The sequence below is a fragment of the Oncorhynchus keta genome, chromosome 8, assembly GCF_023373465.1.
Source record: "Oncorhynchus keta strain PuntledgeMale-10-30-2019 chromosome 8, Oket_V2, whole genome shotgun sequence".
Classification (NCBI taxonomy): domain Eukaryota; kingdom Metazoa; phylum Chordata; class Actinopteri; order Salmoniformes; family Salmonidae; genus Oncorhynchus; species Oncorhynchus keta.
Genome location: NC_068428.1, coordinates 43,391,902 through 43,410,828, shown reverse-complemented (window position 1 = coordinate 43,410,828; position 18,927 = coordinate 43,391,902). Strand labels below are relative to the sequence as shown.

Below are 18,927 nucleotides of genomic sequence, written 5' to 3'. Positions count from 1 at the left end.
TGATAGGTATTATATTATATTATGGTGTTGATAGGTATTATATTATATTATGGTGTTGATAGGTATTATATTATATTATGGTGTTGATAGGTATTATATTATATTGTGGTGTTGATAGGTATTATATTATATTGTGGTGTTGATAGGTATTATATTATATTGTGGTGTTGATAGGTATTATATTATATTGTGGTGTTGATGGGTATTATATTATATTGTGGTGTTGATAGGTATTATATTATATTGTGGTGTTGATAGGTATTATATTATATTGTGGTGTTGATAGGTATTATATTATATTGTGGTGTTGATAGGTATTATATTATATTGTGGTGTTGATAGGTATTATATTATGTTATGGTGTTGATAGGTATTATATTGTGGTGTTGATAGGTATTATATTGTGGTGTTGATAGGTATTATATTATATTGTGGTGTTGATAGGTATTATATTATATTGTGGTGTTGATAGGTATTATATTATATTATATTATATTGTGTGGTGTTGATAGGTATTATATTATATTGTGGTGTTGATAGGTATTATATTATATTATGGTGTTGATAGGTATTATATTATATTCTGGTGTTGATAGGTATTATATTATATTATGGTGTTGATAGGTATTATATTATATTGTGGTGTTGATAGGTATTATATTATATTGTGGTGTTGATAGGTATTATATTATATTGTGGTGTTGATAGGTATTATATTGTGGTGTTGATAGGTATTATATTATATTGTGGTGTTGATAGGTATTATATTATATTGTGGTGTTGATAGGTATTATATTATATTGTGGTGTTGATAGGTATTATATTATATTATGGTGTTGATAGGTATTATATTATATTGTGGTGTTGATAGGTATTATATTATATTGTGGTGTTGATAGGTATTATATTATATTGTGGTGTTGATAGGTATTATATTGTGGTGTTGATAGGTATTATATTATATTATGGTGTTGATGGGTATTATATTATATTATGGTGTTGATAGGTATTATATTATGGTGTTGATAGGTATTATATTATATTATGGTGTTGATGGGTATTATATTATGGTGTTGATAGGTATTATATTATATTATGGTGTTGATAGGTATTATATTATGGTGTTGATAGGTATTATATTATATTGTGGTGTAGATAGGTATTATATTATATTGTGGTGTTGATGGGTATTATATTATATTATGGTGTTGATAGGTATTATATTATATTGTGGTGTTGATAGGTATTATATTATATTGTGGTGTTGATAGGTATTATTATATTGTGGTGTTGATAGGTATTATATTATATTGTGGTGTTGATATAGGTATTATATTATATTGTAGGTGTTGATAGGTATTATATTATATTGTGGTGTTGATAGGTATTATATTATGGTGTTTGTATTATATTATATTAGGTATTATATTATATTATGGTGTTGATAGGTATTATATTATGGTGTTGATAGGTATTATATTATATTGTGGTGTTGATAGGTATTATATTATATTGTGGTGTTGATGGGTATTATATTATGGTGTTGATAGGTATTATATTATATTATGGTGTTGATAGGTATTATATTATATTATGGTGTTGATAGGTATTATATTATGGTGTTGATAGGTATTATATTATATTATGGTGTTGATGGGTATTATATTATGGTGTTGATAGGTATTATATTATATTATGGTGTTGATAGGTATTATATTATGGTGTTGATATTATATTATATTATATTGTGTAGATAGGTATTATATTATATTGTGGTGTTGATGGGTATTATATTATGGTGTTGATAGGTATTATATTATATTGTGGTGTTGATAGGTATTATATTATATTGTGGTGTTGATATTATATTATATTGTGGTGTTGATAGGTATTATATTATATTGTGGTGTTGATGGGTATTATATTATATTATGGTGTTGATAGGTATTATATTATATTGTGGTGTTGATAGGTATTATATTATGGTGTTGATAGGTATTATATTATATTATGGTGTTGATAGGTATTATATTATATTATGGTGTTGATAGGTATTATATTATATTGTGGTGTTGATAGGTATTATATTATATTGTGGTGTTGATAGGTATTATATTATATTGTGGTGTTGATAGGTATTATATTATATTGTGGTGTTGATGGGTATTATATTATATTGTGGTGTTGATAGGTATTATATTATATTGTGGTGTTGATAGGTATTATATTATATTGTGGTGTTGATAGGTACTATATTATATTGTGGTGTTGATAGGTATTATATTATATTGTGGTGTTGATAGGTATTATATTATGTTATGGTGTTGATAGGTATTATATTGTGGTGTTGATAGGTATTATATTGTGGTGTTGATAGGTATTATATTATATTGTGGTGTTGATAGGTATTATATTATATTGTGGTGTTGATGGGTATTATATTATATTGTGGTGTTGATAGGTACTATATTATATTGTGGTGTTGATAGGTATTATATTATATTATGGTGTTGATAGGTATTATATTATATTCTGGTGTTGATAGGTATTATATTATATTATGGTGTTGATAGGTATTATATTATATTGTGGTGTTGATAGGTATTATATTATATTGTGGTGTTGATAGGTATTATATTATATTGTGGTGTTGATAGGTATTATATTGTGGTGTTGATAGGTATTATATTATATTGTGGTGTTGATAGGTATTATATTATATTGTGGTGTTGATAGGTATTATATTATATTGTGGTGTTGATAGGTATTATATTATATTATGGTGTTGATAGGTATTATATTATATTGTGGTGTTGATAGGTATTATATTATATTGTGGTGTTGATAGGTATTATATTATATTGTGGTGTTGATAGGTATTATATTGTGGTGTTGATAGGTATTATATTATATTGTGGTGTTGATAGGTATTATATTATATTGTGGTGTTGATAGGTATTATATTGTGGTGTTGATAGGTATTATATTGTGGTGTTGATACGTATTATATTATATTGTGGTGTTGATAGGTATTATAATATATTATATTGTGGTGTTGATAGGTATTATATTATATTGTGGTGTTGATAGGTATTATATTGTGGTGTTGATACGTATTATATTATATTGTGGTGTTGATAGGTATTATATTGTGGTGTTGCAGCCCTTTGATCTGTTATTCACCTCACATAACCCTCATAATATTACCGGTACCAGATGATGTCGCCACGCTGTCTGCAGGCAGGACATTGTAATCGCAGTGAGAGAGAGACAGAGGGAGGAATAGAAGGGAGAGGTAGTGCAAGACAGAAGGACAGATGAGGGAGGGGGTCATTTTAAGGAGTGTCCTATTGTCACTGTCCTCTGCTCCAACCTCTCTCTTCTCCTCTTCTCCTCCTCTCTGTTCAACTCTACTTGAGCCTATAGCCTCTGACAGGAAATACACGCCTCAGATCAGACATCACACACATCCTGGAAATGAGCTCACTCGAGGGATAGGAGAGGGGGAGAGAGAGAGAGAGAGAGAGAGAGAGAGAGAGAGAGAGAGAGAGAGAGAGAGAGAGAGAGAGAGAGAGAGAGAGAGAGAGAGAGAGAAAGAAAGACGTTTTAAATAACGTCAATATTTATCTGTTTAACATTTTGAATTGTCTATCTTTTCACAAATCTTCTTGAGTGTAATATTTACTGTTCATTTCATTTTGTTGTTGTTGTTTGTTTCTTCTCACTTTTGTTTATTGTTTGTTTCTGTGGCTTTGGCAATGTAAACATACACTGATTGTACAAAACATTAAGATCAACTTCCTAATATTGAGTTTCATGCCTCCCTTTTCCCCTCAGAACAGCTTCAGTTCATCGGGGCAGGGACTCTACAAGGTGTCAAAAGTGTTCCACAGGGATGCTGGCCCATGCAAGGCTCCAATGCTTCCCACAGTTGTGTCAAGTTGGCTGGATGCTGGCCCATGCAAGGCTCCAATGCTTCCCACAGTTGTGTCAAGTTGGCTGGATGCTGGCCCATGCAAGGCTCCAATGCTTCCCACAGTTGTGTCAAGTTGGCTGGATGCTGGCCCATGCAAGGCTCCAATGATTCCCACAGTTGTGTCAAGTTGGCTGGATGCTGGCCCATGCAAGGCTCCAATGATTCCCACAGTTGTGTCAAGTTGGCTGGATGCTGGCCCATGCAAGGCTCCAATGCTTCCCACAGTTGTGTCAAGTTGGCTGGATGCTGGCCCATGCAAGGCTCCAATGATTCCCACAGTTGTGTCAAGTTGGCTGGATGCTGGCCCATGCAAGGCTCCAATGCTTCCCACAGTTGTGTCAAGTTGGCTGGATGCTGGCCCATGCAAGGCTCCAATGATTCCCACAGTTGTGTCAAGTTGGCTGGATGCTGGCCCATGCAAGGCTCCAATGCTTCCCACAGTTGTGTCAGGTTGGCTGGATGCTGGCCCATGCAAGGCTCCAATGCTTCCCACAGTTGTGTCAAGATGGCTGTAGAGAGAGAGAACGGGGGAGAGAGGAGGAGAGAGATTGAACGGGCGAGAGGGGAGGAGAGAGAGAGCGTGGGAGAGCGAGAGAGCGGGGAGAGGGGAGGAGAGAGAGAACGGGGAGACGGGAGGAGAGAGAGAGAGAGTGGGGGAGATGGGAGGAGAGAGAGAAGGGGGAGAGGGGGGAGGAGAGAGAGAACGGGGAGAGGGGAGGAGAGAGAGAAAAGGGAGAGGAGAGGAGAGAGAGGAAAGGGAGAGGAGAGTAGAGAGAGAGAACGGGGAGACGGGAGAAGAGAGAGAGAGAGGGGGAGATGGGAGGAGAGAGAGAAGGGGGAGAGGGGGGAGGAGAGAGAGAATGGGGAGAGGGGAGGAGAGAGAGAAAAGGGAGAGGGGAGGAAAGAGAGGAAAGGGAGAGGAGAGTAGAGAGAGAGCAGGGGAGAGTGAGAACAGGGAGATGGGAGGAGAGAGAACGGAGCGAGGGGAGGAGAGCGAGAAAAGGGAGAGGAGAGTAGAGAGAGAGCGGGGGAGAGTGAGAACAGGGAGATGGGAGGAGAGAGAACGGAGCGAGGGGAGGAGAGCGAGAGAACGGGGGAGAGGGGAGGAGAGAGAGAAAAGGGAGAGGAGAGTAGAGAGAGAGCGGGGGAGAGTGAGAACAGGGAGATGGGAGGAGAGAGAACGGAGCGAGGGGAGGAGAGCGAGAGAACGGGGGAGAGGGGAGGAGAGAGAGAAAAGGGAGAGGAGAGTAGAGAGAGAGCGGAGGAGAGTGAGAACAGGGAGATGGGAGGAGAGAGAACGGAGCGAGGGGAGGAGAGCGAGAGAACGGGGGAGAGGGGAGGAGAGAGAGAAAAGGGAGAGGAGAGAGAGAGAGAGAGCGTGGGAGAGTGAGAACAGGGAGATGGGAGGAGAGAGAACGGAGCGAGGGGAGGAGAGCGAGAGAATGGGGGAGAGGGGAGGAGAGAGAGAAAAGGGAGAGAGAGAGAGAGAGAGAGTGGGGGAGAGTGAGAACAGGGAGATGGGAGGAGAGAGAACGGAGCGAGGGGAGGAGAGCGAGAGAACGGGGGAGAGGGGAGGAGAGAGAGAAAAGGGAGAGGAGAGAGAGAGAGAGCGGGGAGAGGAGAACAGGGAGATGGGAGGAGAGAGAATGGAGCGAGGGGAGGAGAGCGAGAGAACGGGGGAGAGGGGAGGAGAGAGAGAAAAGGGAGAGGAGAGTAGAGAGAGAGCGGGGGAGAGTGAGAACAGGGAGATGGGAGGAGAGAGAACGGAGCGAGGGGAGGAGAGCGAGAGAACGGGGGAGAGGGGAGGAGAGAGAGAAAAGGAGAGGAGAGTAGAGAGAGAGCGGGGGGAGAGTGAGAACAGGGAGATGGGAGGAGAGAGAACGGAGCGAGGGAGGAGAGCGAGAGAATGGGGGGAGAGGGGAGGAGAGAGAGAAAAGGGAGAGGAGAGTAGAGAGAGAGTGGGGGGAGAGTGAGAACAGGGAGATGGGAGGAGAGAGAACGGAGCGAGGGGAGGAGAGCGAGAGAACGGGGGAGAGGGGAGGAGAGAGAGAAAAGGGAGAGGAGAGTAGAGAGAGAGCGTGGGAGAGTGAGAACAGGGAGATGGGAGGAGAGAGAACGGAGCGAGGGGAGGAGAGCGAGAGAATGGGGGAGAGGGGAGGAGAGAGAGAAAAGGGAGAGGAGAGTAGAGAGAGAGTGGGGGAGAGTGAGAACAGGGAGATGGGAGGAGAGAGAACGGAGCGAGGGGAGGAGAGCGAGAGAACGGGGGAGAGGGGAGGAGAGAGAGAAAAGGGAGAGGAGAGTAGAGAGAGAGCGGGGGAGAGTGAGAACAGGGAGATGGGAGGAGAGAGAATGGAGCGAGGGGAGGAGAGCGAGAGAACGGGGGAGAGGGGAGGAGAGAGAGAAAAGGGAGAGGAGAGTAGAGAGAGAGCGGGGAGAGTGAGAACAGGGAGATGGGAGGAGAGAGAACGGAGCGAGGGGAGGAGAGCGAGAGAACGGGGGAGAGGGGAGGAGAGAGAGAAAAGGGAGAGGAGAGTAGAGAGAGAGCGGGGGAGAGTGAGAACAGGGAGATGGGAGGAGAGAGAACGGAGCGAGGGAGGAGAGCGAGAGAATGGGGGAGAGGGGAGGAGAGAGAGAAAAGGGAGAGGAGAGTAGAGAGAGAGTGGGGGGAGAGTGAGAACAGGGAGATGGGAGGAGAGAGAACGGAGCGAGGGGAGGAGAGCGAGAGAACGGGGGAGAGGGGAGGAGAGAGAGAAAAGGGAGAGGAGAGTAGAGAGAGAGCGGGGGAGAGTGAGAACAGGGAGATGGGAGGAGAGAGAATGGAGCGAGGGGAGGAGAGCGAGAGAACGGGGGAGAGGGGAGGAGAGAGAGAAAAGGGAGAGGAGAGTAGAGAGAGAGAACGGGGGAGAGTGGAGGAGAGAGAGAAAAGGGAGAGGAGAGTAGAGAGAGAGCGGGGGAGAGTGAGAACAGGGAGATGGGAGGAGAGAGAACGGAGCGAGGGGAGGAGAGCGAGAGAACGGGGGAGAGGGGAGGAGAGAGAGAAAAGGGAGAGGAGAGTAGAGAGAGAGCGGGGAGAGTGAGAACAGGGAGATGGGAGGAGAGAGAACGGAGCGAGGGGAGGAGAGCGAGAGAACGGGGAGAGGGGAGGAGAGAGAGAAAAGGGAGAGGAGAGTAGAGAGAGAGAACGGGGAGAGTGAGAACAGGGAGATGGGAGGAGAGAGAACGGAGCGAGGGGAGGAGAGCGAGAGAACGGGGGAGAGGGGAGGAGAGAGAGAAAAGGTAGAGGAGAGAGTCAGAGATGGGAGGAAACTGTGTGTGTGAGCAGATAGTAGCAGTACACACATAACAGAATGCTCTCTCTCTCAATTCAATTAAATTCAATTCAAGGGCTTTATTGGCATGGGAAACATGTGTTAACATTGCCAAAGCAAGTGAGGTAGACAACATACAAAGTGAATATATAAAGTGAAAAACAACAAAAATTAACAGTAAACATTACACATACAACAGTTTCAAAACAGTAAAAGAAGGGTCTCTCTCTCTCTCTCTCTCTCTCTCTCTCTCTCTCTCTCTCTCTCTCTCTCTATCTCTCTCTCTCTCTCTCTCTCTCTCTCTCTCTCTCTCTCTCTCTCTCTCTCTCTCTCTCTCTCTCTCTCTCTCTCACTCTCTGTCTCCCTCTCTCTCCCTCTCCTCTCTCTCCTCTCTCTCTCCGTCTCCCTCTCTCTCTCTCTCTCTCTCTCTCTCTCTCTCTCTCTCTCTCTCTCTCTCTCTCTCTCTCTCTCTCTCTCTCTCTCTCTCTCTCTCTCTCTCTCTCTCTCTCTCTCTCTCTCTCTCTCTCTCTCTCTCTCTCTCTCCGTCTCTCTCTCTCTCTCTGTCTCTCTCTATCTCACTCTAGCCTAAGACAAAACAGATAGGGCGGCCAGAGAGAGGGCTAGTTTGAAGCAATCTTTAAATCTGATGTCATCCCTGATTCTTCACAATGAAATCATCTTTAATTAAATCACCTAGGGCACACTGACTCTATAACACTGACTCTATAAATCTATAACACTGACTCTATAACACTGAATATATAACTTTATATATATATAGGATAACTGAGCTTTATATATATATATGCACAACTCTGCCGGGACCTAGGATCAAGGGAGACAGTCAAGTGTTTTAGTACTATATCTCTTGACACAATGATGAAAATAAGCATGGCCTCTAAACCTTCAAGCTGCATACTGGACCCTATTCCAACTAAACTACTGAAAGAGCTGCTTCCTGTGCTTGGCCCTCCTATGTTGAACATAATAAATGGCTCTCTATCCACCGGATGTGTACCAAACTCACTTAAAGTGGCAGTAATAAAGCCTCTCTTGAAAAAGCCAAACCTTGACCCAGAAAATATAAAAACTATCAGCCTTTATCAAATCTCCCATTCCTCTCAAACATTTTAGAAAAAGCCGTTGCGCAGCAACTCACTGCCTTCCTTGCACAAGCATTTCGCTACACTCGCATTTAACATCTGCTAACCATGTGTATGTGACAAATAAAATTTGATTTGATTTGATTTGATTTGATTTGATTTCCTGAAGACAATCTATACGGAATTCTTCAGTCTGGTTTTAGACCCCATCATAGCACTGAGACTGCACTTGTGAACGTGATAAATTACCTATTAATGGCGTCAGACCGAGGCAGACCGAGGCTTTGCATCTGTCCTCGTGCTTCTAGACCTTAGTGCTGCTTTTGATACCATCGATCACCACATTCTTTTGGAGAGATTGGAAACCCAAATTGGTCTACACAGACAAGTTCTGGCCTTGTTTAGATCTTATCTGTCGGAAAGATATCAGTTTGTCTCTGTGGATGGTTTGTCCTCTGACAAATCAACTCTGACAAATCAACTGTAAATGTCGGTGTTCCTCAAGGTTCCGTTTTTTGACCACTATTGTTTTCACTATATATTTTACCTATTGGTGATGTCATTCGAAAACATAATGTTAACTTTCACTGCTATGCGGATGACACACAGCTGTACATTTCAATGAAACAAGGTGAAGCCCCAAAATTGCCCTCCCTAGAAGACTGTGTTTCTGACATAAGGAAGTGGTTGGTCTACTTTTAAACTTTTAAAACAGAGATGCTTGTTCTAGGTCCCAAGAAACAAAGAGATCTTCTGTTGAATCTGACAATTAATCTTGATGGTTGTACAGTCAACTCAAATAAAACTGCGAAGGACCTCGCCACTACGCTGGACCCTGATCTCTCTTTTGACGAACATATCAAGATTGTTTCAAGGTCATGCCCTGACTTTAGAGAGATGTTTTATTTCTCTATTTGGTTAGGTCAGGGTGTGATTTGGGTGGGCATTCTATGTTTTCTATTTCTTTGTTTTTGGCCGAGTGTGGTTCCCAATCAGAGGCAGCTGTCTATCGTTGTCTCTGATTGGGAATCAAACTTAGGCAGCCTTTTCTCCACCTAATGTTGTGGGTAATTATTTATTTTCTGTGTGTGTTTGTGTGCACCACGGTTGCGTCACGGTCGGTTTCTGTTTACCTGTTTTTTTGTGAAAGTTTCACTTTATTAAAAGATGTGGAATTACATGCACATTGAGCCTTGGCTCATCTATGACAGGGAGTTTGAAGACCGTGAACGTGACACGACAGCTTTTCTACATCTGCATAACATCGCAAAGATCAGAAATGTTCTGTCCAAAATTGATGCAGAAAAATGTATCCATGCTTTTGTTACTTCTAGGTTAGACTACTACAATGCTCTACTTTCCTGCTACCTGGATAAAGCACTAAATAAACTCCAGTTAGTGCTAAATACGGCTACGGTTAGAATCCTGACTAGAACCAAAACATTTGATCATATTACTCCAGTGCTAGCCTCCCTACACTGGCTTCCTGTTAAGGCAAGGGCTGATTTCAAGGTTTTTACTGCTAACCTACAAAGCATTACATGGGCTTGCTCCTACCTATCTTGCTGATTTGGTCCTGCCGTACATACCTACACATACGCTACGGTCACAAGACGCAGGCCTCCTAATTGTCCCTAGAATTTCTAAGCAAACAGCTGGAGGCAGGGCTTTCTCCTATAGAGCTACATTTTTATGGAATGGTCTGCCTAACATGTGAGAGACACAGACTCGGTCTCAACCTTTAAGTCTTTACTGAAGACTCATCTCTTCGGTAGGTCCTATGATTGAGTGTAGTCTGGCCCAGGTCTCTGCCGAGCCGGTTCCCCTCTCTCCACTGGGATTCTCTGCCTCTAACCCTATTACAGGGGCTGAGTCACTGGCTTACTGGTGCACTTCCATGCCGTCCCTAGGAGGGGTGCGTCACTTGAGTGGGTTGAGTCACTGACGTGGTCTTCCTGTCTGGGTTGGCGCCCCCCCCTTGGGTTGTGCCGTGGCGGAGATCTTTGTAGGCTATACTCGGCCTTGTCTCAGGATGGTAAGTTGGTGGTTGAAGCTATCCCTCTAGCGGTGTGAGGGCTGTGCTTTGGCAAAATGGGTGGGGTTATATCCTGCCTGTTTTGCCCTGTCCGGAGTATCATTGGATGGGGCCACAGTGTCTCCTGACCCATCCTGTCTCAGCCTCCAGTATTTATGCTGCAGTAGTTTATGTGTCGGGGGGCTAGGGTCAGTTTGTTCTATCTGGAGTATTTCTCCAGTGTCCTGTGTGAATTCACGTATGCTCTCTCTAATTCTTTCTTTCTTTCTTTCTTTCTTTCTTTCTTTCTTTCTTTCTTTCTTTCTTTCTTTCTTTCTTTCTTTCTTCTCACTCACTCTCGGAGGACCTGATTCCTAGGACCATGCCTCAGGACTTCCTGGCATGATGACTCCTTGCTGTCCCCAGTCCACCTGGCCGTGCTGCTGCTCCAGTTTCAAATGTTCTGCCTGCGGCTATGGGACCCTGACCTGTTCACCGGACGTGCTACCTGTCCCAGACCTGCTGTTTTCAACTCTCTAGAGACAGCAGGAGCGGTAGAGATACTCTTAATGACCGGCTATGAAAAGCCAACTGACATTTACTCCTGAGGTGCTGACCTGTTGCACCCTCGACAACTACTGTGATAATTATTATTTGACCATGCTGGTCATTTATGAACATTTGAACATCTTGGCCATGTTCTGTTATAATCTCCACCCGGCACAGCCAGAAGAGGACTGGCCACCCATCAGAGCCTGGTTCCTCTCTAGGTTTCTTCCTAGGTTTTGGCCTTTCTAGGGAGTTTTTCCTAGCCACCTGCATTGCTTGCTGTTTGGGGTTTTAGGCTGGGTTTCTGTACAGCACTTTGAGATATCAGCTGATGTAATAAGGTCTATATAAATACATTTGATTTGATAACACTGACTCTCTAAAACACTAAATATATAAATCTATAACACTGAATATATAACACTGATTCTAAAACACTGACTCTATAACACTGACTCTATAACTCTATAACACTAACTCTATAACACTGATTGTATACACTGAATATATAACTCTATAACACTGACTATATAACACTGAATATATAACTCTATAACACTGACTCTATAACACTGACTCTATAACACTGAATATATAACTCTATAACACTGAATCTATAACACTGAATATATAACTCTATAACACTGACTCTATAACTCTATAACACTGACTCTACAACACTGACTCTATAACACTGAATATATAACACTGGATATATAACACTGAATATATAACACTGAATATATAACACTGAATCTATAACACTGACTCTATAACACTGAATATATAACACTGGATATATAACACTGAATGTATAACACTGAATATATAACACTGACTCTATAACACTGACTCTATAACACTGAATATATAACTCTATAACACTGACTCTATAACTCTATAACACTGACTCTATAACACTGATTGTATACACTGAATATATAACTCTATAACACTGACTCTATAACACTGAATCTATAACACTGACTCTATAACACTGAATATATAACACTGACTCTATAACACTGAATATATAACTCCATAACACTGACTCCATAACACTGACTCTATAACACTGATTGTATACACTGAATATATAACTCTATAACACTGACTCTATAACACTGACTCTATAACACTGAATATATAACACTGATTCTAAAACACTGAATCTATAACACTGAATCTATAACACTGAATATATAACACTGACTCTATAACTCTATAACACTGATTGTATACACTGAATATATAACTCTATAACACTGACTCTATAACACTGAATATATAACTCTATAACACTGAATATATAACTCTATAACACTGACTCTATAACACTGAATATATAACACTGAATATATAACTCTACAACACTGACTCTATAACTCTATAACACTGACTCTATAACACTGACTCTATAACACTGAATATATAACTCTATAACACTGACTCTATAACTATATAACACTGAATCTATAACACTGAATATATAACTCTACAACACTGACTCTATAACTCTATAACACTGACTCTATAACACTGACTCAATAACACTGATTGTATACACTGAATATATAACTCTATAACACTGACTCTATAACACTGACTCTATAACACTGAATATATAACTCTATAACACTGACTCTATAACACTGACTCTATAACACTGAATATATAACTCTATAACACTGACTATATAACACTGACTCTATACCACTGCCTCTATAACACTGAATATATAACTCTATAACACTGACTCTATAACACTGACTCTATAACACTGACTCTATAACACTGAATATATAAATCTATAACACTGACTCTATAACACTGACTCTATAACACTGACTCTATAACACTGAATATATAACTCCATAACACTGACTCCATAACACTGACTCTATAACACTGAATATATAACTCTATAACACTGACTCTATAACACTGACTCTATAACACTGATTCTATAACAGTGAATATATAACTCTATAACACTGACTCTATAACACTGACTCTATAACACTGATTCTATAACACTGACTCTATAACACTGACTCTATAACACTGACTCTATAACTCTATAACACTGACTCTATAACACTGACTCTATAACACTGACTCTATAACACTGACTCTATAACTCTATAACACTGACTCTATAACACTGACTCTATAACACTGACTCTATAACACTGAATATATAACTCTATAACACTGACTCTATAACACTGACTCTATAACACTGACTCTATAACACTGATTCTATAACAGTGAATATATAACTCTATAACACTGACTCTATAACACTGACTCTATAACTCTATAACACTGACTCTATAACACTGACTCTATAACACTGATTCTATAACACTGAATATATAACTCTATAACACTGACTCTATAACACTGACTCTATAACACTGACTCTATAACACTGATTCTATAACACTGAATATATAACTCTATAACACTGACTCTATAACACTGACTCTATAACTCTATAACACTGACTCTATAACACTGACTCTATAACACTGATTCTATAACACTGAATATATAACTCTATAACACTGACTCTATAACACTGACTCTATAACACTGACTCTATAACACTGATTCTATAACACTGAATATATAACACTGACTCTATAACTCTATAACACTGACTCTATAACACTGACTCTATAACACTGATTCTATAACACTGAATATATAACTCTATAACACTGACTCTATAACACTGACTCTATAACACTGATTCTATAACACTGAATATATAACTCTATAACACTGACTCTATAACACTGACTCTATAACTCTATAACACTGACTCTATAACACTGACTCTATAACACTGATTCTATAACACTGAATATATAACTCTATAACACTGACTCTATAACACTGACTCTATAACACTGATTCTATAACAATGAATATATAACTCTATAACACTGACTCTATAACACTGACTCTATAACACTGACTCTATAACACTGACTCTATAACTCTATAACACTGACTCTATAACACTGACTCTATAACACTGACTCTATAACTCTATAACACTGACTCTATAACACTGACTCTATAACACTGACTCTATAACACTGACTCTATAACTCTATAACACTGACTCTATAACACTGACTCTATAACACTGACTCTATAACACTGAATATATAACTCTATAACACTGACTCTATAACACTGACTCTATAACACTGACTCTATAACACTGATTCTATAACAGTGAATATATAACTCTATAACACTGACTCTATAACACTGACTCTATAACTCTATAACACTGACTCTATAACACTGACTCTATAACACTGATTCTATAACACTGAATATATAACTCTATAACACTGACTCTATAACACTGACTCTATAACACTGACTCTATAACACTGATTCTATAACACTGAATATATAACTCTATAACACTGACTCTATAACACTGACTCTATAACTCTATAACACTGACTCTATAACACTGACTCTATAACACTGATTCTATAACACTGAATATATAACTCTATAACACTGACTCTATAACACTGACTCTATAACACTGACTCTATAACACTGATTCTATAACACTGAATATATAACACTGACTCTATAACTCTATAACACTGACTCTATAACACTGACTCTATAACACTGATTCTATAACACTGAATATATAACTCTATAACACTGACTCTATAACACTGACTCTATAACACTGATTCTATAACACTGAATATATAACTCTATAACACTGACTCTATAACACTGACTCTATAACTCTATAACACTGACTCTATAACACTGACTCTATAACACTGATTCTATAACACTGAATATATAACTCTATAACACTGACTCTATAACACTGACTCTATAACACTGATTCTATAACACTGAATATATAACTCTATAACACTGACTCTATAACACTGACTCTATAACACTGACTCTATAACACTGACTCTATAACTCTATAACACTGACTCTATAACACTGACTCTATAACACTGATTCTATAACACTGAATATATAACTCTATAACACTGACTCTATAACACCGACTCTATAACACTGACTCTATAACACTGATTCTATAACACTGAATATATAACTCTATAACACTGACTCTATAACACTGACTCTATAACACTGATTCTATAACACTGAATATATAACTCTATAACACTGACTCTATAACACTGACTCTATAACACTGACTCTATAACACTGACTCTATAACTCTATAACACTGACTCTATAACACTGACTCTATAACACTGATTCTATAACACTGAATATATAACTCTATAACACTGACTCTATAACACTGACTCTATAACACTGACTCTATAACACTGATTCTATAACTCTATAACACTGACTCTATAACACTGACTCTATAACACTGAATATATAACTCTATAACACTGACTCTATAACACTGACTCTATAACACTGACTCTATAACACTGACTCTATAACTCTATAACACTGACTCTATAACACTGACTCTATAACACTGACTCTATAACACTGAATATATAACTCTATTACACTGATTCTATAACACTGACTCTATAACACTGACTCTATAACACTGACTCTATAACTCTATAACACTGACTCTATAACACTGACTCTATAACACTGACTCTATAACACTGACTCTATAACTCTATAACACTGACTCTATAACACTGACTCTATAACACTGACTCTATAACACTGACTCTATAACACTGACTCTATAACTCTATAACACTGACTCTATAACACTGACTCTATAACACTGACTCTATAACTCTATAACACTGACTCTATAACACTGACTCTATAACACTGACTCTATAACACTGAATATATAACTCTATTACACTGATTCTATAACACTGACTCTATAACACTGACTCTATAACACTGACTCTATAACTCTATAACACTGACTCTATAACACTGACTCTATAACACTGACTCTATAACACTGACTCTATAACTCTATAACACTGACTCTATAACACTGACTCTATAACACTGACTCTATAACACTGACTCTATAACTCTATAACACTGACTCTATAACACTGACTCTATAACTCTATAACACTGACTCTATAACACTGACTCTATAACACTGACTCTATAACACTGACTCTATAACACTGACTCTATAACTCTATAACACTGACTCTATAACTCTATAACACTGACTCTATAACACTGACTCTATAACACTGACTCTATAACACTGACTCTATAACTCTATAACACTGACTCTATAACACTGACTCTATAACACTGACTCTATAACACTGACTCTATAACACTGACTCTATAACTCTATAACACTGACTCTATAACACTGACTCTATAACACTGACTCTATAACACTGACTCTATAACACTGACTCTATAACTCTATAACACTGACTCTATAACACTGACTCTATAACACTGACTCTATAACTCTATAACACTGACTCTATAACACTGACTCTATAACACTGACTCTATAACACTGACTCTATAACTCTATTACACTGATTCTATAACACTGACTCTATAACACTGACTCTATAACACTGACTCTATAACACTGACTCTATAACTCTATAACACTGACTCTATAACACTGACTCTATAACACTGACTCTATAACTCTATAACACTGACTCTATAACACTGACTCTATAACACTGACTCTATAACACTGACTCTATAACTCTATAACACTGACTCTATAACACTGACTCTATAACACTGACTCTATAACACTGACTCTATAACACTGACTCTATAACTCTATAACACTGACTCTATAACACTGACTCTATAACACTGACTCTATAACACTGACTCTATAACTCTATAACACTGACTCTATAACACTGACTCTATAACACTGACTCTATAACACTGACTCTATAACTCTATAACACTGACTCTATAACACTGACTCTATAACACTGACTCTATAACACTGACTCTATAACTCTATAACACTGACTCTATAACACTGACTCTATAACACTGACTCTATAACACTGACTCTATAACTCTATAACACTGACTCTATAACACTGACTCTATAACACTGACTCTATAACACTGACTCTATAACACTGACTCTATAACAGTGACTCTATAACAGTGACTCTATAACACTGACTCTATAACACTGACTCTATAACACTGACTCTATAACACTATAACACTGACTCTATAACACTGACTCTATAACACTGACTCTATAACACTGACTCTATAACACTGACTCTATAACTCTATAACACTGACTCTATAACACTGACTCTATAACACTGACTCTATAACACTGACTCTATAACACTGACTCTATAACACTGACTCTATTACACTGAAAACCCTGTGTTACCACAGTGAACACGCTGAATGATGCAATGTAAATTGAAGGTTTTTTACAGAATTGTCATCATGATATCGTTGATACGTATTGTATCTGTATCTGACCAGGTCGTTCTGTTGAACTGGCCAAACCCTCCTGTATCAGACTGTTGCCATGGTTACAGTGTAGCATTTTTAAAAAAACATGCTTAATGGTGTTAAATGTCAGTCTGACTGGACTAATCTATACCTCTATTAACTGTCAGTCTGACTGGTCTAATCTATACCTCTATTAACCCTCAGTCTGACTGGTCTAATCTATACCTCTATTAACTGTCAGTCTGACTGGTCTAATCTATACCTCTATTCTAATAATCCTCAGTCTGACTGGTCTAATCTATACCTCTATTAACCCTCAGTCTGACTGGTCTAATCTATACCTCTATTAACCCTCAGTCTGACTGGTCTAATCTATACCTCTATTAACCCTCAGTCTGACTGGTCTAATCTATACCTCTATTCTAATAATCCTCAGTCTGACTGGTCTAATCTATACCTCTATTCTAATAATCCTCAGTCTGACTGGTCTAATCTATACCTCTATTAACCCTCAATCTGACTGGTCTAATCTATACCTCTATTAACCCTCAGTCTGACTGGTCTAATCTATACCTCTATTCTAATAATCCTCAGTCTGACTGGTCTAATCTATACCTCTATTAACCCTCAGTCTGACTGGTCTAATCTATACCTCTATTAACTGTCAATCTGACTGGTCTAAACTATACCTCTATTAACCCTCAGTCTGACTGGTCTAATCTATACCTCTATTAACCCTCAGTCTGACTGGTCTAATCTATACCTCTATTAACCCTCAGTCTGACTGGTCTAATCTATACCTCTATTAACCCTCAGTCTGACTGGTCTAATCTATACCTCTATTCTAATAATCCTCAGTCTGACTGGTCTAATCTATACCTCTAATAACCCTCAGTCTGACTGGTCTGGTCTGTGACACTCTATGTCATTACCTGTGACACTCTATGTCGTTACCTGTGACACTCTATGTCATTACTTGTGACACTCTATGTCATTATCTGTGACACTCTATGTCATTACTTGTGGTATCCTATGTCATTACCTGTGACACTCTATGTCATTACCTGTGACACTCTATGTCATTACCTGTGACCCTCTATGTCATTACCTGTGACATCCTATGTCATTACTTGTGACACTCTATGTCATTATCTGTGACACTCTATGTCATTACTTGTGGTATCCTATGTCATTACCTGTGGCATCCTATGTCATTACCTGTGACACTCTGTGCCCACATACTCATTCTGTATTGGTAAGCACCAACAACAAAACTAGAAAAGGTATATTTCCAGAGAAGAATTACGTGTGCGTGCATTAGCTGTCCTAAGGTAGTAGGTAGTATAACTTTTCATTACATTTCATTATAGTACAACGTTTTGATTTGTCTAATCTTAGCAATTTCTTCTTAGCTAGCTACATAGCCGTCTTTGTATCAAAGATAATTGCGTAATTATCGTATTTCGTCGTCCTAACGTAGTCTACACTGCTATCTGC

General features: G+C 39.0%; 1 protein-coding gene across 3 annotated transcripts in view; it reads right to left on the bottom strand.

Annotated features, from left to right (window-relative positions):
• Positions 1-3,743: 3,743 nt before the first annotated feature.
• Positions 3,744-18,927, bottom strand: part of LOC127931470 (uncharacterized) — a 59,185-nt gene continuing 44,001 nt past the window's right edge. For all 3 annotated transcript variants that reach the window (XM_052524329.1, XM_052524328.1, XM_052524327.1), the window contains one exon: positions 3,744-4,485. In XM_052524329.1, the coding sequence (XP_052380289.1) occupies positions 3,845-4,447 (603 nt within the window). In that variant the 5' untranslated portion in view covers positions 4,448-4,485 and the 3' untranslated portion in view covers positions 3,744-3,844. The remainder of the gene's footprint in view (positions 4,486-18,927) is intronic.